We start from the raw sequence: 22,327 nt of genomic DNA, 5'->3' as shown, positions 1-22,327 counted from the left end.
GCAATATACTTGGTTTTAACATAACTGGCCGTATCACAAAGATCTACAGCTAAATGTAGCTGTGTATTTTTTTATGACGGGTAGTGTAGATCAATCCATTAACTGGCAGCAGTATCCACAGCTAGCTGCCACATTAGATATTGTTAAATTGTTACTTCTAATGTTATTGCAAAGGTCAAGATTTAAACAGATATGCATCACTGAACCAAAAATGAATGTTTTTCTCTTCTTCAAGATTCACTTACCAGACTCAGACCCAAAGGACAATATATGTCAGTTTGTCTTGCATTGAATATTGGGCACCAACTACTGTCCTGACAAAGAAGCATTTGTTCAGTCAGAAGACTTTATAATTGTCAAAATTATCAGTGGGCTGCCGAGGGCCAGACTGATGCATCAGATCAAAGAAGTATATTATTGCCTTAGTATAACCACAGACCACAGTCTGAGAACTACAATGCTGTTACCTCTGTGTTCTTGTAGGTGTCATTGAGGATGCTACCGTATTCAGATCTCAGCCACTGTCCAAGCTCATAATGCTGTTGCATACCCCTCTAAAAACAAAACACATTAAATTCTCACAAAAACAAGAATATAAGATCACTGACTTAAAATTCAAATACATTATATTGTCATATACTACTATACTACTTGCAAGTAGGATATATACCAAGAATAACACACAAACTAAAACAGATTTTGTGATATTTTTGTTTTGTTTGTTTAAAAAAAGTCAGTACTTAAGGTAAGGAAACCCCATGGATTTCGTGCAAAATTGCGTTATTTTTGTGTTTGCACTACACACTAGAATACAAACCGATTTGCACAAAACTTGCACGGTACATACTTGAATTATTAAGGAATGCAGGGTACAAATTTCGTTATGATATCTGCTGAAACAATTTCATAACATCAGATGTTTAGGACCAAGTGTTGTGGCGCCAACGTTAATGGTCGGAGTAGCGTTACACACAATTGTGATCAATACTATTCCTCTGATTGTTACCATATTTGGCTGAAGTGTCAACAAATTATTTCTCTGCAGTTTTTTCCTCCAGATTTTTGACAAATGCACAAAAAGATTGTTTTTGACCAGCCCAAACAAGTACCAAATAGAAAAACCGTAACAAAAATTACAACTTTCTTCAGAATTCTTATTCAGAGGAATAAAATGTAAAACAATACATGAACAAACATCGTGCCAAATTTTATGACAATCGGTTGAATAGTTCTGAAAGTATCCATGTAACCGTAACGCATGCTACGAAAAACGTGATTCTTAGAAAATCGCGCTTGAAGTTGAACGTAAGTTATCGGTGGTGTATTTTCAGTGACAGATAGCATATCGTCATTGCACATCACTGTGATGTGTCTCAGATCCTTATTACCTCGTCATCAGCTTGTTCAAAACTAGCAACAGCAACTGTTTGTGTTACTTTGTTATTTTCTTCTTGTGATTTGTCCAACTTTTCGTATTAGATTGGGAGATTCTTTCTTTATTTGGTGTTTAATGTCGTTTTCAACCACGAAGGTTATATATCGCGACGGAGATTGAAAGATGGCGGCATGTAGATTCCCAAGAAATCTGTGTTGTGTCTTCCCATAGCAAACATAGCAATCCGCAAACTTGACGCCGCGAACACTTTTTAGACCTACTCATACCGAGCTACTGTAATCGTAGCACAACAAGTTTTCAGATCTAAAACTGTACAAGATATGCACATGGCATATTTAGATTCAGCCCGCAAATGTACTATATAAGACACGCTCTGTTTTGCAAGTGTGGCATCTTACCCTTTCACACATCAGCTAATCAAAAACAAGGTTACCCACTTTCGGGCGACAGCAGACGAACACAAGCAGCGTATGTAGATCTACATTTTGATATCATCTTCCAAAGTGGTTTTAAACGAAAGTTATGGCGATTTGAAAATAATGAATATATAATGAGGCCAGAAATTATTCCAAAGCAACCAGTACAACAACAACAAAAAGTTTTAAAAAAGTGCCTTTTTGCCAACATTTCACATTTTGGTTATGCTCAACTGAAAGAACATAGATCAAAGGTGTGTCATAGTGTCAAAACCCCAAAACACACCTATCAACAATTTTTGGTTAATTTCCATGGGGTTTCCTTACCTTAAGATTAACATCAGTGTAACATCTCTCTCTCTCTCTCTCTCTCTCTCTCTCTCTCTCTCTCTCTCTCTCTCTCTCTCTCTCTTTGAGCTTTTGCAATCGCACTCATTACTGACATTACATTTTTGGCTCACATAAGTGTAGCCTATGCGATGGTAAACTCTGTCTGTCTGTGCGTATGTATGTATGTATGTATGTATGTATGTATGTATGTATGCATGTATGTCTGTGGTAGAAACTTTAACATTTTGACTGAACACTGAAATACTAATTTCACCTGGTTATTATCCAAGCAACATCTTCAAAGTATTGAAGCAATGATCAACATTTCGTCGGCATGTGTGCAGTTAAAGTGTGTATCCAAAGAAAACGGGTGGTGGGGGGTTTTGGGGGGAAAAAAGCAGGTGACTGGTTTGTGTCGTGTGTGGTATGTAGACCAGGTCAGGGGTCAAGATCAGGTCAGGTCGCGTGAAGGATTGTGGTATAGATTCACTTTTCAGTTCTCACCGAGCTGCATTCGAAGACGATTTCACATTGTTCAGTTTCTTAGCTCAAGAAAAATAGATAAAGAAGATACCAAAGGAGATTTCCAACAGTCTGACCTGCACAGCGTGTTTCCAGTGTGCGCGAAGAAAGAGCTGTCGAAAGCGCAGTGTCGATCTGGCAGTCGTGTCCCCGGTAAGTACAGACAGATCTATAAGTGTCTCCCACTCTTACAGAGTGTCACGTAAGCTTACTGATAATCCGTTTTGTTTAATTTCTTTCTATTTCAGCAGACACGGATATCAAAAACTGAGTGCTAGGCAGTCACCTCTAGTGAAATGAGTTGATCTAAACTGCCTGTAATGTTTGGATGTCTTTGTTCTTGGTTCGATTTATGTGAATTTTTAAGACTTGCAGTAGAGTCTCCAGTTTCCTCTGCCCGTATAAAACTGTCCACCATTTCTTTGAACATGCAGATATAATGAAACGGAATGAATCTGTTCTCAAAGTCAAAATGATTACGATTTTGCCTCAGTTTCAAAACATGCTCTGTCATGGTTCTGTCTGTGTATTTTGGTGCCTTTCAACAACTTCCTTAAATTTGAAAGACAGTTTTTGAAAGCTAGATCTACCTAGATCTGTATCGCATTTCATTCCAGACTCCTTCTCTTTGATTGTGCTGTTTGCTGTTTACGCACTATCATGATTCGCTAATGTTTGTAACGCTTGGTAAACTTACCTTGAAACAGCTTCCTTTTCTTTGTTGGCATTTTCTTTCAAAGCAGCACAACGTAATAGCTTCTTTTGGACAGCAGGTAGAATGTGAGGTTTTGAGACAACGACAGTCGTGCAAAGAAAGCTTGCTGTGGATGTTTGTTCTACATAATGGCACATGGATTCTGTATGTTTCTGCGGTTAATGTTAATGGTTTATTTTTTCCTCTGTTGGTTTCTTCCTCCTGAGTTGATTGTTATCACTCAAACAAGACCATAAGAGAGCAAGGACACACCCAAACATTTTTGCACAAATTTGAAGGCGCGAAGGCCCGAATTGAGGGTGCAAAGCGCCCAAATTGCGGGAGCGAAGCGCCCGAACATGCTAGGGTGGTCCGGGGACATGCCCCCCCCCCCCCCCCCCCGGATTTTTTTTCCAAGGAAGCAAAATGCTGTAACCAGGGCCACCTGAGCTCAGAAACTGTCATTTAATCATTTCTCTCTCTCTCTTTCTCCCTTTGCCCCCCCCCCCCCCCCTAAATCCACCACTGGAGAGTACCTCAGTTGCTCCTCAAAATGGACTGTGAATAGTGTGTCGACTGTGTTGACCGTCAGAATTATTTTAAGAACCAGGCTGCTGCAGTCAGTTGACATGTTTCGCATATTGTAGGGTTCCCATGCTGCATAAGTAAAGTGGCTTGTATAACCCGACTATTCAGTACCAAAACATTGTTTATATTTGTGTAGGTTGTAGTCATCACAACTAATCGCATTTTGCCTTTTGTTTCAGAAAGGAGGATAAGTAACAAGATCGACGCAGCCTCAGCCACATGACGACTTCCGAATTTAGATCCACTCGGTATGGTGACAAGTCTTGATGAAAAGTATATAAGACTGAGGACAGCAGTGGAAAAAGTGACCACATGGCAGGTACCTCTTGCTTAGTGTTTGCAGTGAATTGAAGTGTCTGCAGTAAAAAAGACAGATAAGCGGATGGTGGGTTTCCAAATGAACACAGTACCCGCAGATCTACTGCTGATTTACGATGGGCAAGCTACAATCCAGGGCAGAGAACACTGCAGCGTTGTAATCCAACTCTTCATTTGTTTCAGGAAAGCACGTCCTTACAAATTAACATTACAACTCTCTGATACAAAGACAAAGTGCATATAGTGTACCACAGGAACATCCCGATAATTAAGTGGGACAGGATTAAAAAAATTCCCAGGGCTGCAGTGAGGAAGTACACGGTTTTTCTGTCATTGACTTTAATAGTTTTCACACAGCCAGTATGCGAAATAATGGTCTTCTTGGTGACTCAGTTCATGCCCAAGCATGCGGAGCTGGTTGCCAGCAGGACAATGTGTCACTGGACAATATCATAGACTTCGGAGTGCGAGGACCAGGGAAAATAACCTCATGTGAACCTGTCTGAGTGTGACCATCGTGACACCCATATTATTTACTCTTAGTCGTATGACAATTCCAACACGCAAGCTCTGTGTAGGTTAATAATTGTAGATAAGCTTTGCCATGATAATTATGCTGATGCAGTTTAAAAGTGTGTGTGTGTGTGTGTGTGTGTGTGTGTGTGTGTGTGTGTGTGTGTGTGTGTGTGAGAGAGAGAGAGAGAGGATTGCACAAGATCTCCTTCAGGGACAACTACACCAACAACAATTACACAGTCATTTTATACGTTTACCTTCTTTTGAAAATTATACATGGAGTAGATATGATGCGTTAGTTTTAACTCTGTGAGACTCTGTGTGTGTGTGTGTGTGTGTGTGTGTGTGTGTGTGTGTGCGTGTGACGGAGTGATTGAGTTTGTGTTACTGTTTGTCGATTTCTTACGGGAGCCTTGAAGGCTTCGCCTCTTGTTTTCTTTATATCTGTTACATTAAGTTCTGTCTGCCTGTGTGGTCATGTGATTGGAGCGCGGGTGCATGTACATAATGTGTTTAGGTGTGTGTACATGCGTGCATGTACACACATATATGTTTTCTGTCTGCATGTGTGCTTGAGTCAGTCTGAGTTTAGAATAACAAAATAAACGTTACATCATTCAAAATAAAACAAAAACAAACCAAAGCAAATAACATTGAAAAAAACTAAGGCTCCAACAAATTACTGTCTAACAGTAACAGCTGGTAGAGAATACAACAAAAGCAAATCAACCAACTGCTCTCTTTCAGTTTCACTGTGCATTAGTGCTCCTTATCAGAACAAGAAGAGCAAACGCTCGATCGAGTCACTTTCGCAGTTCTGAATATTATATGAGGCATCAGATGGACAGGAAGAAATTGCTATTCACAACACAATACAGATGTAAATAATTTGATGTAAAGAATAATCCTATAAAGTTTGAATCAAATCCAATGAATAGTTTCAGAGATATGATATTTCAATTTTTTTCCTTCAAGACATACCTGTGACCTTGAAAAAGGTCAAAGGTCACCAAAGCAGACGTCAAAGTGTAGAGGTCACTGGGAGTCATGTTCACATAAAATTTGAGCCCGGTCACTTTTATAGTTTCCGAGAAAAGCCCAACGTTAAGTTGTGTGTTGCCGAACAGAAAAGGCTAGTTATCTCCCTTGTTTTTCTGATAACGTTCGTAAAAGGCTACAGATGTAAATACTTTGATGTAAAGAATAATCCTACAAAGTTTCAATCACATCCGATGAACTTTGTCAAAGATATAAAATGTCTAATTTTTCCTTTGACGCTGACCTGTGACCTTGAAAAAGGTCAAAGGTCAACGAAACCATCGTTAAAGTGTAGAGGTCATTGGAGGTCACGACTAAACAAAATATGAGCCGGATCGCTTTGATAGTTTCCGAGAAAAGTTCAACGTTAAGGTGGTGTCTACGGACGGCCGGCCGGCCGGACAGACTAACACTGACCGATTACATAGAGTCACTTTTTCTCAAGTGACTCAATAAAAATAAGTTATATTTTAACAAGCCAATGTCAAGTCAAAGTTTTGAAGATTATCATAGTCACCCTGCCTGATCTCAAAGGTTAAATATCCTGTCTTAGTCATCACTCAACATGTTTTTTCATGCCTTAAGACATACACAATGTTGATATTGATAAGCGTATTTTCACAAAAATCAACTATGGTTTCTGTACACTACATGAGCACTAATTTGTTTGCATGGTCACATGGTGTGACAACTGGCTGAGATTTGTTTGTTTGTTAATATATATATATGTTTGTTGGGGGCGGGAGGGGGGGGAGGGTAGAGGGGTGTGTGTGTGTGGAGGAGATTATCATTAGACTTGGAGGCAGGGCTCCAAAAACTGTGCGCGTGCGTCCCAGTGTCCTATGCATAAAAACTAAATAGTCAAAAGCATACTATAAATTAACGGAGGGGGTCCCGCAACCTCTAAACCAGCCTGGGGTATACTGAGAATGAGATGCAGAACATTGGTATAATCATGCATGCGTACCATCAGTGCTGTTTTCAGAAAGTGTTCTGCCAGGTCTGTACTGCCGCAAATTTCCAGAGTTAATCTAACCGACATGACCAAAATTTCTTGTTATTAGGGCTTAGAGTCAGAGAACTTCCAAAAGTTGGCATGACATTGAATGATATGGACACTTCAGCGATCATCTGTTGCACAGTGTCAGCATTAATTGAGGAATTTGCCTAAAACGAAAGCAAGAATATGTAAACCTTTCGGTCTTTAATTTGTACCCTCTAGTCTAAAGTTACACTGAGGGAGTCCAAGGACCCCCTAAAAGTTAAAGTCTGGGGTCCTGGGACCCTCCACGTGGAGCATCTGTGGAGAGCTGTGTTACACACTGCATTGCTTGTGGTATGGTACATGCACTCACAGAGCTATATAACCAAGGTATCTTTAAGAAATTAACAGCAAGTGAACAAAAGCAGCAATGATATATATATAGATGTCGTGCCTAGATCATGAAAGTGCCTAAGTTCTTGAATTAGGTAGTTTCTTGCCTAATTCGTGAAATAGGCAACGGCTGTGCCTAACCTGTGAAATCAATGTTGAATTTTGCCTAATTTGTGAAATTTTATGATTTAGGCTGCCTATTGCGTAAATTAGGCAGCCTAAGTCGTGAAATTAGGCAAAGTTTTGATTTAGGCACGACTGCTATACAATTTAGGCAAAAATGTCTACAGAATAGGCAAAATCCTTGCCTAATGTGTCAAATCAATTCTAAGGTCTAACTGTTTTACAAATTAGTCAGTCTGTTTGAACCCAAAATCATCCGCGTGCGTGCGCGCCTCTCACTGCGTTGCGGGTGACAACATTATCAAGTTTGTGAACACTACTAACTACTTGTGAACAGTACTAACTGTGATACAAGTGAGATAATAATCACACTGGAGCATTTCAGATAAACTTTCTCAGTCACTACTTCACACCAGCACCTGACTGATTGTCTACAACTCGTACAACTACAAGTAAATTAACCCTTAATTTGAGACTCCCTCCTTTTTCGTTTTTGGCATCAACTCCACTCTCCAGACTTGATTTTCTCAAGAGTTTTGGCAGCCTTAAAAAGGGTTACTACTATACTTCTGTCATTGCAACCTTCACTGTGCAGACCTCAAGGTTTCTTCCATTCCTAACATGTCTCACCTGTGACAGCCACCCCCAGCCTTGGGGCCAAGCATCTTCCTGGTAAGGATCATGCGGATACGTCAATACTGGGCTGCGGTCTCCATGGCGATACAACTGTTCCACAAAACAAGCACAAATATTGTCCGAATACTAGTTCTTCATAGTCAAACACAGTGCATCTACGGAAAAATACTACTATAAAATAATAGTAATAGTATAAACTATAATTTGTACAAATGATTCAAAATTGCACTGGTAATGGTAAGTAGGGTAATTTTATATCTATATACGACTTGTGTCTGTGAGTGTGTGTGTGTGTCACAGTGTGTCTGTGTGTTCGCGATGCACGCCCAAGGTTCTCGATGGATCTGTTTCAAATTTGGTGGCCATATTCAGGTAGACCCCGGACACAACCTGCTCTATGAGATATTTCAACACGTGCTCTCAGCGCGCAGCGCTGAACCGATTTTGGTTTTTCTGTTCATCTTCCCAGATCCATTCCCACTAACTCTTCCTTATCTTCTCCAGTGTTTTGCTTTTATCTCCCTTCCTTCGTGTGGCGTCAATCCATATTCCCGTTTCTATTTTTAGAAGGTCACTGTCGACAATGCTCAATCCATATTCCCGTTATACTATTTTTAGAATGTCATTGTCCCGGCGAAGCCGGGTATTACTCTTCCTTATCTTCTCCAGTGTTTTGCGCGTTTATCTACCTTCCTTCGTGCGGTGCGCCGGCAAAGCCGGCGTACACCCAGCAAAGCCGTACCCGGCGAAGCGGGTATTCATCTAGTATAATATATACATGTACAGGAGAGCAAGAGTTATATTTATAACGCTCATCAACTTCAATTCTGCAATCAGCAATTAAAATTGTTTAAGTTTAACCAAAAAAGTAAATGCTCTTTTTAAAATCCCTCCATTTTAAAGACGAGTTCCTGTTATCAGACCTTGGTTTCTCTACAGTATACTTAAGAGTAAGACTTCTACTTCATGACGTTTGTATTACATTTTTAGTTTAGGCCACAAAAAAAAAAGGTCTGTTTACGGTAACATAGGCCCAAAAAATAGGGTCGGTAGGTCGGGATTTTTTTTTATTTTTTTGTTTTCTCCAAAAAACCATATTTTTACGTTATTTTGCCAAAAAAACAAGATTTTTTTCTTTTCTTTCCCAAATGCCAAAAAAAAGTCTAGGGTCGCGCGAAAAAACTAGGGTCGGTCGGGTTACCGTAAACAGACCCTTTTTTTTTTTTTGGCCTTAGAACTACCTGAGTAACTCTATCGTATGCATTATCGATCCCTCTCTTTTAGTTTTACTTTTAGTTTAGGCCGTGGCTGGAGGTCCGGGCAATGGCCATGCATGCAATGCCGAATTACTAAGTGACTCGTAAGCTGCTTAATTGTTGTTGCAATCTCAGTTCGATCATGGAAATGCTTCGGAATAAAGAATAAAGCAAAGGAAATTAAGAGGGGGACTTATTTCCGCCCCCTCTTAACTTTCCTTAGCTCTATTCTTTATTCCAAAGCATTTCGGTGATCGAACTGAGATCACAACAACAAAGCAGCTTACGATTCACTCAGTGATTCGGCATTGGCCATTGCCCGGATCACTGAATTCGTCTGCGTGTCACTGGTCCCGAGGCTAGACTGAAGCAGCATTAGTTCAAACAAAATGCAGTAAATAAACACATAACATGGAAACAAACAAAAAACATATTTTATTTATGGCAAAAGATAAATAGGTCTACTTTGCATCGAGATACGTATAACTTCAACAGAATCTCGCTGACACCTGCTTCGGAATGAACCGCGTATCTCTCGCGGTTAGTCGCTCATCAGTGACCGCGCTATTGCCGAAATACAGGTCTTTCTGAATCCAACACTGATCTTTATCAATCTTTCTCCACAGTTCTTTGAAACTGAATTGAACAGCGATTAGAAACTCCTACACAAACACAAAATAATGATTTACAGGGTGAGCGCCCATGTGAGCGCCGGTACCTGAGCCTGGGGGCTCGAGCACTGACTCACTGGACCTCTGGCCACGGGCTTTACTAGTCCAACTCCAAGACCTAATTGTTCATATTTTCCAAGGAAAATGTATCAAAACAGCTATACTCCCTATAGAGAGAATCCTATGTCCATGTACAGTCAATGTTATCTAACAGAAAATTGTTGACCTAGTCACCTATATGAGTATATCCTATGCACACAAGTGCCACATTCCTCTGTATTCAAGTTTTTCCTTATCTTTCCATTTGGGACACAGAGGAATGTGACTAGGTAATAAGATTAAGACAAAAACAATTAAGATGATTAAAAGAAGTGTCATTTACTTTAGAATCTGAGATTACGTTGATTGTCTAATGAAGCCGTGAGGCTGAGTTAGACATCAGCTATTATCGAGTGTGGAAGAAAACTCTGTCACACGACCAAGTCGGAATAGCATTTATGTCTCACAGCTTCAACAGAGGAGAGAACAAACACGTTTTGCGTACTCAAGCTTGACAAACTTAAACACAGGAGCAGCCATTGTCGAGAGATCTACTTTTCGACGGAAGTGACCGAACAACCATGAATGACGTCTTGGTATGTGAATTGACGTCACAGTCATCGTCACAGTTTGTATCTTTTGAAGCATCACATTCTTCATGACGTCTTTCTGTGTCTGCATCCGCGAAATGTTTGTTCTTTCCGGGATCTTTGTCATCTATGTTCAGAACTCTGTCCTTCCAGTTTCAGACTAACAGGCCTCCTGAGCGAGCCACTTTCCAAGGGCAGCTAAATTCGCGTATGGAAACAGTACTGTCATCTGGGATGCCGTTTTCAGTATTCCCAGCGTTGGAGAAGTTGTAAAGAGAAGAAACGATAACAGCAGGAGAAATAAAAGTCGTGTGTGCATTTTGGGCTTTTGGAGGGACGATTTCGAGTTTGAATCCGTTCTTGCACACGTATTGCTCCAAAGCGTGTAACATACAATCTTGCACACGTTTGCTTTAGTACTAGTAGTGGCAAAGAAGGAAAGCGTGTGACATTCTGATATATATATAATATGTACGGTCAATTAAAAAAAAAGCCGACAGTCACAGTGTAACTGTCACTGTCAGTGCATGAAACAGAAAGTGCTCCACAAATATGACACAGACAGTGCGGAAGTCGAAGAAGAAAAAGAAGAAGAAGAACGGAAGAAACACCAAAATGAGGAAGAAGAAAGACTTTCGTAACTCAGTTCAGGCGCAGTCAAGTCCAGACTTCCTAATTTTTAAGGGAGTGAGAATTTAAGCCCCTGTCAGCCACTGCAGTACAGGCGTTCGGAATGCACGATAAGCGTGTGCTTGATACGGTTAGTTAAACACTTCCCCTCGGCCTTTGGGAACTTGACACTGATAGCCGAAGGCGCAGCTCCTTTGCCCAGTCCATAAAACAAGAGGCACATACAATACACGCACAGGGGTAGAGGAGACGAAATAGATGAACAAGAATAATCAGATAATTTTATGTAATAGTTTTACTGCATTATAACAAACATTTAGTGTTAATGCTGCTATTTATATACACTTTAAATTAAAGCCATGCTTTTTTTGTTTAAACTGTGGCGTCATTTACTGGTTTTGTTTTTGTATCCGGGGTTGTAAGAATTTACATGACAAATACAGAAATGTGATCATGCAGCCGAGTTGCAATGAGAAAGGCAACACAGATTCAGGCAGTTCGAGTTCATCATTAAAATTGTCTGCTGTTGGTCTTTGAGCAGTCGCTGTTATTCAGAATAGTCCGGCGCCTGTGGGTGGACATTAATTGCGAAAGCCGTTCGGAGAAGGGTATAACAATGTTTATCAATTTTAAAAGGAATATAAAAAGGGAAAACACCAATCTACAGTATACAAGTAAAGGCTGTAGTTATCTGTTTGTCAGGAAAAAGGTCAATGTATTAAATATTTTCCTTACACACTGGGTGTAAAAGAGAAATCATACAGCTCAGCAACTTTTCAGTAAATGCGGTACATGCAGATACACACACGAAATTAGCGGCAGCATAAACGAAAAGCCGAATTTCGATCACAATTTTGAAGTTATAAATTTATAATTGAAAACAATGAGAAGTTGAAAGGAATAAGCTCTGTCTGAAAGAAATAATTATAAACTGCTCAGTTATTTTGCTTTCGTTGGCAAACATTTTCACACACTTATTGCAGAAATAGTGACACTCTCTGCATTAGCTTGTAGGCTACTAAGTACTATTGTTTTAAATCCCGTAATCAATGTGTAAGCAATCAAAATTACTGCAGGCCTGAATATAATTATGTTATATGTTTTCTTGATCATTAACAGTATACTATATTATACGTCAAGAGCAACTATTAATTACTAGATACTCATGTAAGGATAAACATCAGAGTCTGAACTGAACTTACAACATTGACCATTCTTAGAGTTTCCGGGGCGGCTGCAGAGGCACCCAGCAGGCATAGGAGACAGAAAAAGTTGATCATGATTCCCATTCCTGATTAGTGCAAATGATACGAATACAGTCACTGCCGTTAGGAGGAGGAGAACAATCCGTCAGCCAGCTGGGTAAAGTCTCACTGATTCATTCACTGCACTGCTTTCGGCTTTGTGACCAAGATTTCTTATCAAACGGGTCACAGGACTTATCCCCCGTTATCGTCTTTTCATACAAATCTGTCGTAACGAAGCGTTATCTAGGCCCTGAGAATATACCCCACCAATGTTTGCTTGTCACATACAAACCACGATAACAGCAGGTGACCTGCTGACAAACTTAGCTGCAACAGCTACGATCGATCACAATAAACATGCCCGCAGAACTGGGCCATTGATGGCTTTTCGATGGCAATGCCATGAGTTGCCAGGGGTACTACTCCTCAGTCTCCGAAAACCTGGTACAATACCACCTTGCTGCTGACGAACCGTGTCTCAGTTTGGACCAAGTATTCCCCCCTCCCCACTTGGATTCTAGTTTGTGATCATAAATGGTATTTTGACTTTGAAATTAGCTTCAACGCAAAATATTTCTGTTCATAGTCAAGGGACGTAACCGCTCAGTCAGTGCGTTTTCGAATAAATCGAATTTGGCCGGATAAATCGATCGAATAACATCACAAATCTGCTTCAATTGCAAGATCTTGCCATGATTTTCTCCCTCAAGATAATTGTACCGCTTAAAATTGGCGAAAAAACAGTCACTGAGTCTGAATTTAATCATTTTACATCACTGATGTCACATGAGTATAGGATGCTGTATTTACTGGCGTGTCTAAAACCCGGCAATAATCCAGAAATGGCCTTTAGTTGGGCTGATGGGGTCTATGTCGACCAAAAGAGTGGGATTCTCTGTAGGCGGAGTTCCTGGAGGGGGATTCACAGGATTTAGTCAAGTTCCTGTAGCGTGTCGCTGATATCGCTGAAAGTCACGTGATGAGGCTTGGCGACATCCGGTAGAATTTGATGTTTTTCAATCTTGTTTGATATTTCTTAGAAATTCGAGTATGGTTTGCAAGTTTTATTGAAAAACCTGACTCCACCCTGTGGGATTCCCTGTATACAGGAACTCCACCTACAGGGAATCCCACTCTTTTGGTCGACATTGACCCCATCAGCTCGTGCCAGCAAAAAAACACATAGAATTGCCAGCAAAACGCCACAAATGGCCCAATGCAGGAAAACCAGCTCTGGGCCATCAATGGCGTGCCAACAATGGGCCAACCGTAAGGAATGATTTTACTGGCCGACAGTATTACTGGAATGCCATACGGATGGTCCAGTAATGGAAAGCCATAACTGGGCCTTTTTGGCAAACCATAATAATTGGCCCAGTATTGTTTTTTTATGGTCAGCTTTGCCAAACTTGCCAGCAAAAAAACCAGAAATGGCCCAGCCGGGTTCTGGCATGTTTATTGGGGAGTTGTTTTGAAATCCGGGTAGCATCCTTTTTGAGATAAGGCTACGGAAGACTCAGTGACTCAGCAGTGTAGGCCAGGCCGGACCTAATTCAGTAGAGTCACGATGTTCCCCAGGTACTATACGTATATAAGATCATGTGCTTATTTATCTTGGCATGTCATCATATTCCAAAGTCTGTATCATAAAGTCTGTCCGATTGATTTCTCTATTTTTTTCACACTGGTTGAAACACACTGTGAAAATGTCACAGGCAAAACATGATATCAACGAATTTTTCAAGTGTTTGTTTGTGCCGCCGTATGGTCAATCGGTGTCGCCGAAGTCATTAAAGGGGTTCAACTGAGCTTTTTCAAAGTGACTGATTCAGTTGCGGCGCTGAGAAAGAGAGAGAGACTGAGAGAGAGAGAGAGAGAGAGAGAGAGAGAGAGAGAGAGAGAGAGAGTGTGTGTGTGTGTGTGTGTGTGTGTGTATATATATGCATATGGTAGGGGAGGGGTTTTAGTAGGTCAGTGGTGTTTTTCTGTGTTTGTGTGCGAGTGTGTTTGTGTGTCTGTCTGTGCGTGCGTACTGCGGCGTGCGTGGTGTGTGTATGTAGTATGTGACGGTGTGTGTTGTGTGTGTGTGCCAGTGTGTGTGTGTGTGTGTGTGTGTGTGTGTGTGTGTGTGTCACAGTGTGTGTGTGTATGTGTGTGTGTGCCGTGTGAAAGAAAGAAGGAAGACAAAAAAACAAGAGTGACTGACAAGAACAAAAGGGAGAGAATAAGTGACTGCCAGCCTGGCCGACCTTAGGCTATATGTTGGAAAAGCAATCAATCAATCAATCAATCAATCAATCAGATAATCAGAGTCAAGTCATTTTTGAAAAGATTTGTTTGAGACAATTTGAATCGCAACTAAACTGAACGTTAACGATTAAACGATAACTGCATGGCCTTTCAGAGTGTGTGTGGAAAGCCGAGATGCTTTTCCTTGCACCAAAGTTTGACCCGAAGCCAAAGGCCTAGATTTTGTCTCTTTCAAAAAATGCAAACTGATCTGCTTTCTGCAAACGGCATGGATCGGAGTATGTCTCAGGTTGCATAACACTATACTGTATTCGCACTTCTGCGACAAAGGTAAAAACAAAAATTACAGGAATATATTTGTATGCCCTGGCGAGGCTGAAAATGTACCGAAAACAGACGTGACTGCCAGTAATAAAATCGGTCTTCGGAAGCTATGATCTCCTTTTTGTAAGTTCTTTTAAATGTGCCACTCAAAACAGCAAGCAAACAAACAAACAAAACTCCCCCGAAAACAATAATAAAATGTAATAAATCATGAACTATGATCTAATTGTTTTGAGTAATTTACTCTGCAACCACAACGAACAAACAAAACAACACCCCAAAACTAATACAAATATTTGATAAATCATGAACTATGATCTAATATATGTGAGTACCTTACCTTGCCACTCTCACAAACAAACAATCAAACAGACAAACAAACAAACAAACACAAACAAAACAACAACACAAAAACTGACAAACCAAAAAACTAAATAATGTCCTATTGTTGTACGTCTTGTATACTTGCCATTTACATATTTATTATACATGTTGAAGGATGAATGATGATACATTGTAGACGGATGCATGTTATTGATTAAAAGCCCCACAATGATGTGCTTGGCAAATCAAAAAAACAAAAACAAAAAAACAACTGAATAATGTCATAAATCATTAACTATGATCTAATTGTTGTGAGTAATTTACTTTGCAACCATAACAAACAAACAAAACAACACCCCAAAAACAAATACAAATATTTGATAAATCATGAACTATGATCTAATGTTTGTGAGTACTTTACTGTGTCACTCAAACAAGCAAACCAGCAAAAAGCAAACAGACAAACGAACGAACAAATAGTTAACTAAAGTTTGTCACATATAGGTCTATATATATATTGACTACTGTAAGTACTGTAGCTCTTGTGGGGACTGCAGAATCCGTACACATCGTTTGACTCATCTTGAAGAGAAAAATGAAATTGAAACTCTGAACTATAACTGTGGAAAAAGGAGGAGGTGGTGGGTGGTGGCAGAGGGGGTGTATAGGCTAGTGGGTTAGGAGAACACGATCACATTAACAATAATTTGCTGAGAGCTAATGAAATAAGGATTGCAGAGTGTTCTGATGAGGACTTTGACATTAACACTAATGTACTGAGAGCAAATGAAATAGGGATTGCAGGGTGTTCTGATGAGGACTACACTATCACTTGACCAATAATTTAAGGCAGCTCATGAAGGGGAGGGGGTGCATAATGGCCCGGGGGAACACCATGCAGTTAAAAGCTCAGACAAGCAAGAACATAAGTAGCAATTAATCACTATCCCCGCCGGGCCGTCGGATATGCATGCAGGTCAAATAAGCCTTGCTTAGCTTAAACATATATACACATCACTTGAACCTCAGCGCGAGCCATTGTGATAATTACTTATACCATCTTCGGGCCGTTAGATTATATTCATGAAGGCCACATGTAGGATTTGCTTTGCGTAAACCAACACCGCAACTCCTTGAAAGTCAGCGCGGCCCCTGTGACAATCCGAAAACAGAAAGACTGATAACATTCCAAAATGCAGCATAAAAAAATATTTTTAAAAAACGACCATCTTCGGGACATTTTATGATAAGTCATAACATCATTTATTCATTTCTGTTTCTTGTTTTTCCACCTTTAAAGGAGTTATGTCAAGGTTCTTGTGAATGTTTTGTTTTGTCAAAAATTAGACGTTCCATTAACTAAAGATTCTTGTTTTTTTGTGCTCTGTGTCACTGATACCCCCGGTTGCGGGCCGTCAGATAGTCATACAGGTAAATGGTGGTAGTGGTCGCACCAGCTGCCAGCAGAATCACAGCGACAACGGCGCCCACGAAGTACATGACCGTGGTCCGGCGGCCGTAGCGTCTGGCTTTGTGCACAGAGCCGTGGTCAAACTCGCGGTCACTCAGCCCCATGAAGATGACGGCGGGGAGGCAGCAGAGAAAGCAGAAGAAGAAGCAGCAAGGACACTGCAGGGTACTGTGGCAGAGCTGGTTCAGACGGTTGTACGGGTTGGACATCTGGCGTCGCTTCCACGCGGGGATGTTCTCCAGGCGTCTCAGGTCGTCCAGGTGTGACGGCATGGACACTACCACCTGCCCAGGTGAGGTTCCTGGTTCCTTTGAAGGGGTGTGTTCTGAGGGAGGTGGGAACTTCGACACTACTGCCACCTGGCCAGGTGAGGTTCCTGGTTCTTCTGAAGGGGTGTCTTGTGTGGGAAATGGGACCTCCTGCTGCATGGGCTGCACGGCGACAACGGGTTTTGATGACGTGAAAACGTTAGCGATGGACGTGTCAATTTTGGAGTTTGCATGTTGCTGTCCCTGCCTTCTTTCGTGTTTCACGCTGTCTTCTTCTTCTGGTTTACGAAGCCTAGTTTCCAAGGCACCATTGCACGTGCTCTCCTGTTCTGCATGGTGTTCGACACCTCTTTGTGCCCCTTTGCTGTGATCCCCAAGTGCTTCTTGGATTGCCTGGCGAGACGCCAGTGTCTCTGCACCGCTCCGCAAGATTCTCCTTTTCCCTTTCCTTCCTCTCTTCGGCCCAGGACCACCATCAGCATCCTCGTCCTCCTCGTCGTCATTCCCCATTCCATCGTCTTTCCCAAACCCATTGTATTTCCACATCTCTCCGTCTTTCCCCAGCCCATCGTCTTTCTCCATCTCATCGTCGTTCCACATCTCTCCGTCTTTCCACATCTCTCCGTCTTTCCCCAGCCCATCGTCTTTCCCAAACCCATTGTATTTCCACATCTCTCCATCTTTCCCCAGCCCATCGTCTTTCCCCATCTCATCGTCGTTCCACATCTCTCCGTCTTTCCACATCTCTCCGTCTTTCCCCAGCCCATCGTCTTTCCACATCTCACCGTATTTCCACATCCCATCGTCTTTCCCCATCCCATCGTTTTTCCCCACCCCATCGTCTTTTCCCATCCCATCGCCTTTCCCTATCTCATCGTCTTTTCTCAGCAGCAGCAACAAAGGAGAATTTTCACGCTGAAGCCGCGAGAGCTCAGTCGGTGTCAGGGTAGACAGTATGGCGCGCTTCTCTTCTTCGCTGGGTTCCGGGAAAGCCGGATCGGGGCGTGGATTGGGGTACACGAGTCTCAGCCTGGCAGACGTTTGGTGGGATCTTTTCTTGGGAACGTGTGGTTCTGGCGCAATGCTGGTCGCTATCTCCCTCAGTGGAATGCTTTCTCCTCCCAGAGAGGACCTGAGGTCCCTTAGCGTGCAGGTACCGAAGAACACAGAGTCGTCTTCGTCGTCGGGACTGAGAGGAATGCGTGGGGAGGTCGGGGGCAGAGATGGTGGCGGTGAGTTCACTTCCTCCCATTCCTCTCCGATGTCCATGGACAACTGCCGCACGCGGCCGCTGCGAGAGAGTGACTGAAACACACAGGTGGACAGTTCAATGTGAAATAATTTTATATAAACAATTAAGTGACAATTTTCACAATAGTTTTGGAAGTAATTATCGGATTAATGAATGTTTTAAAGGGGGCATTTTAGTACCTAGTACTATTGGCCCTGAATTTCCCCCTCCCCCAAGGATTCAAAGAACATGATAACTCTGAGATCTATCAGTAAAGGCTTGTTAATGTACAAGATATCCCCAACACAAAATATAGCGGAGACGCGCAAAAGGCGCTCTCTCTCTCTCTCTCTCTATCTCTCTCTCTCTCTCTCTCTCTCTCTCTCTCTCTCTCTCTCTCTCTCTCTCTCTCTCTCTCTCTCTCTCTCTCGCTCTCTCTCTCCCCCCTACTCTCTCTCTCTCCCCCCTCTCTCTCTCTCTCTCTCTCTCTCTCTCTCTCTCTCTCTCTCTGACTCTTCCATCGGTCTCTCTTAGTTCTAGGGAATCATGGCTTATCAATTATCTGTACAAAAAACATTGATTTAAAATGGGGCCACGACCACGACTATATTAATGTATAGTTGCCTCAGTTGTGTATTCACAAAGCCCTATTACACATCAACGTCAATGTCAACGAATTGAATGTAGGCCTGCCAAAAGGTTAAGATAGAACTATGACCATGACTGTCCTTCGGTTAGTTACTCACAAAAGCCCAGCTTCACCTCAGTGTAAACTTAAACCAATTACTTTTTGAGGCATTCCAAAAGCTTTAGATTGAGCTATATAAGACCATGGCTGGATACATCGGTTTGTCCTTCCAAAAGCACTCGTACACCTCACAAAAACATCCAAATCAATACCTGTGAACGCAGAAAGAGAGGCAACGCCCCCTCAGAGAGGTTGGAAGGACTGCGTGCAGTACGTGCGCTCATGGCGAAGGGCGAGGGAGGCACGAATTCTTCAGTGGGGAAGCGACGCCTCAGATCTACGGAGCTCACGTCTTCCTCTGGCTGCAGCTGTTCCTCGCTGCAGGTGCCCACTTCTTCAGGCTCCGTGGGTTCGTGATGACTCCCTTTCCTCTTCCATGCGGTTTCCCATGATCTTGTAAACGTCACAAGAGGACCTATCTCAGATTCCGAAGTCAAGACCCCGTTGCTGGACGACCTTGACAGCGGCCTCCTCTTGTAGTCGTGGTCCCAGTCGTGAAAGTGATGACTGTCGATATCTGAGAAGCTGCTGCTGATTAAAGAGGTTGTCCCGCGTGTGGTCTGACGTTTGTAAGACGACTCTTCAGTGTCGAAAAGGGTGCTGTGCGATGGTTTGTCGTTCGTTGGTGTGTCAGAATCTGTGCTTCTGGGCTGGTCGGACGTTTCGGTGTCGGAGTCTGTGCCAATCTTGAAAAGGCCTGTGTTCATGTTGGAGCTTCCAACATCTTTACCTTTGACGTTTGGTTTAGTCTGATCTGTTGATACGCCGGTCCTGTCAGTGAAACCAGTTTTGCGAACTGTGGATTCTTCACTGCTTTGAAACCTGTCTGCAAAACCGGTTCTGGGTACGTCTGACAGAATTTTTGACGAAAGTGTTGTCCTTCCACGATGTCTGCTTCGCTGTTGCTGCTGGATCCAGACTGCAAGTTTTCTTTTAGGTTCAGCTAGAGCCAGCGCCGCTCGCAAGTAAAGCCCTTGGTCGTGCTGGTACATATGGTTAGTTTTCTTTGTGGACTCTACACCCACTGTGTCTCTCGGACCTGCTTCGTCGAGAAAGACATCGCCAACTAGACTGTTCTTTTTCTCCCGGCGTTTTGCCTTTGTTGGAAAACGCAGTCGGTTGAAAGCAGTACTGGATCTCTGTTTTCTTTCTCTGACATATTCATCGGAAGAAGAGGAGCTGAGAGACCGGAGAGGACGTTCGTTGCTTAATGCAGACTTCTGGTGAGTCATGATCCCTGGGCTGAAGGGTAGGTTTAGACTGGCAGCTTCTGCTGACACGGCTCTCCACATGGCTTTGCTGAGCGTCATGCCAGAGAAGAAGAACTCGCTGTCTGAAGCATCGTCCACGATGATGTTGTTGTGGCTCGCACAGTCTTCAGTCTGTTGGCCGGATCCTCGAAACAAGCGATCGGTGGTGAAGTTATGACCCAGGACAAAACGCTTGCGCTCCAAGGTACTCTTGACGCTCACAAGACCGATGTTTTTCTTGTCTGCTTCAGCCGACTCAGCTCTAGCATCTCCAGTGCTGTCACTGTCAGAGCTTTCTTCCACGGCGGCGTGAGGATAAACATCTTCTCCTCTGGTCACAGTGGCAGCAGCAGCGGCTATGTCAAAAAAATGGCTTTGTGTAAATTGGGTATTACCCCCGATGTCGTGTTCGTGACTGTGCGTTGAAGGCTCGTCGAGTTCACCTGCACTACCAGCTTCGAGATCGTCTGGGACGAAAAGAAAATGTGCCTGTTGCTCTTCGTTTTCTGACGAATGGTGTTCTTCTCCGAGGGAGTCGAGTGAGTGATTTATTAAGAGAATTTCCCTTGACTCGACAGTATTATCAACGACAGAAGAGAAGCCAATCATCCCCGGGTTGTTTCCTGTGATTGGCTCTCGCCAAGTCTCCACTCCATTTGAAACGGCAGCTGAGCATGGGTAACTGTCCTTGCCGATGTTGGAGAATGTGTCGTTCTGCGATCGTGCTGGTTCGTAAGCTTTTGTACAAAAATCAGTCATCGAGTCTATTCCGTTTTGTGGTCTTGTACCAGGATACCTCACGTAAACTCGACTGACTCCAGAGGAGAAAACAATGTCATCTGTGGTTCCGTTCTCGTCTGTGTCTGACTCGTCTGTCACAGGCTTAGACTGCTTGATTCCGCTAAGAAGTGCCGTTGGTTCCGCATGCTGGCCAAAGACAGGAGACAAGGAAGGCTTGTGTGGACTTTGTCCGAAAATATCGAGAGCAGTTTCGTCCATTTCAGTCTTCCTGTAGGTGTTGTGAAGTGTGTTGCCCGAACCCGACAGTCCCCTCGCCAGCTTCTTGGGAGGATCTCCATCAGATTCATCTCTCGGGTGTCCATATATCTTTTTTTGGCCTCGGCGTTCTTGATCTTCAGTTACACTCTTCCTAAGCTTCTTGGTTCCGTCTAGTGTGGTCTGAGATGAAGCGTTCACGTAGAATTGGGTGACATGATTTACTCTTTCTCTTCCTTGTGTCTGTCTTTTTAATTCTTGTCCATTTTGCTGCCGCATGTAAAGCCCCTCTTTCTCTCCTAGTTGAAATTGTCCGTAAATATTGAGTGCAGTTTTTTCCATTTCGATCTCTCTGTTGGTATTATTGTCGGGTTTGCGGCCCAAACCAGACAGTCCTTTCGCCATCTTCCTGGGAGGACCAGCATCAGAGTCATCTTTCAGCTGTCCATGTGTCTTTGTTGGAACTCGGATTTCTTGATCTCCAGTTCCATTCTTCCTGAGCTTCTCGGTTCCGTCTAGTGTGGTCTGAGATGAAGCGTTTACGTAGAATTGGGTGACATGATTTACTCTTTCTCTTCCTTGTGTTTGTCGTTTTAATTCTTGTCCATTTTGCTGCCGCAGGTGAACCTCCTCATGTTCTTCTTTTTGAAAGTGTGCGCGCGTTGATGTGTAGGCATGTTTGACTGAAGACTGACCGGAAATCGTACGCAGATATTCCCTGTTCTGATCTGAAGACGCTCCATCATTCTTATGCGTTGATTTTTGTTCAGGATCGTTATGACGGTTATGAGGCTTCAGCGTCGTAAAGTTTGACGGTAAAATGATTTGAACCGTACCGGCGTACAGATGAAGAATTTTAACACCATCATCCACTGTGTCCTCCATATTGGATAGAGTGTGTGGAAGTCGTTTATGCTCGATGTTTTGTCCACTTTCACTTCAAATTATCTTCTGGAATAGCAAGTTTTTTTTAAATTTCTGTATTCACAATTCGTCCGCATGCTAATGCTGTACGACCCACGGGATGTGTTTGCAAAATTGATAACTCGTTTTGTTGTTGTTTTAGTTTCTAGTGAATA

The 22,327-nt window shown here is 42.5% G+C and overlaps 1 protein-coding gene across 2 annotated transcripts in view; it reads right to left on the bottom strand.

Annotated features, from left to right (window-relative positions):
• Nucleotides 1-12,675, bottom strand: part of LOC138982606 (prostatic acid phosphatase-like) — a 30,986-nt gene extending 18,311 nt beyond the window's left edge. Inside the window, exons 1-3 of one of the 2 annotated variants that reach the window (XM_070355931.1) lie at nt 12,341-12,675; nt 7,947-8,042; nt 468-554 (exon numbers count right to left, since the gene is read on the bottom strand). In XM_070355931.1, coding sequence (XP_070212032.1) covers nt 468-554; nt 7,947-8,042; nt 12,341-12,427 — 270 coding nt within the window. In that variant the 5' untranslated portion in view covers nt 12,428-12,675. The remainder of the gene's footprint in view (nt 1-467; nt 555-7,946; nt 8,043-12,340) is intronic. The other variant, XM_070355932.1, reaches the window with a different exon arrangement.
• Nucleotides 12,676-22,327: the final 9,652 nt, after the last annotated feature.

This window comes from Littorina saxatilis, linkage group LG12, assembly GCF_037325665.1.
Source record: "Littorina saxatilis isolate snail1 linkage group LG12, US_GU_Lsax_2.0, whole genome shotgun sequence".
Lineage (NCBI taxonomy): Eukaryota > Metazoa > Mollusca > Gastropoda > Littorinimorpha > Littorinidae > Littorina > Littorina saxatilis.
Note: the sequence above shows the minus strand (reverse complement) of the source record. Positions and strands in the feature narration are given on the sequence as shown.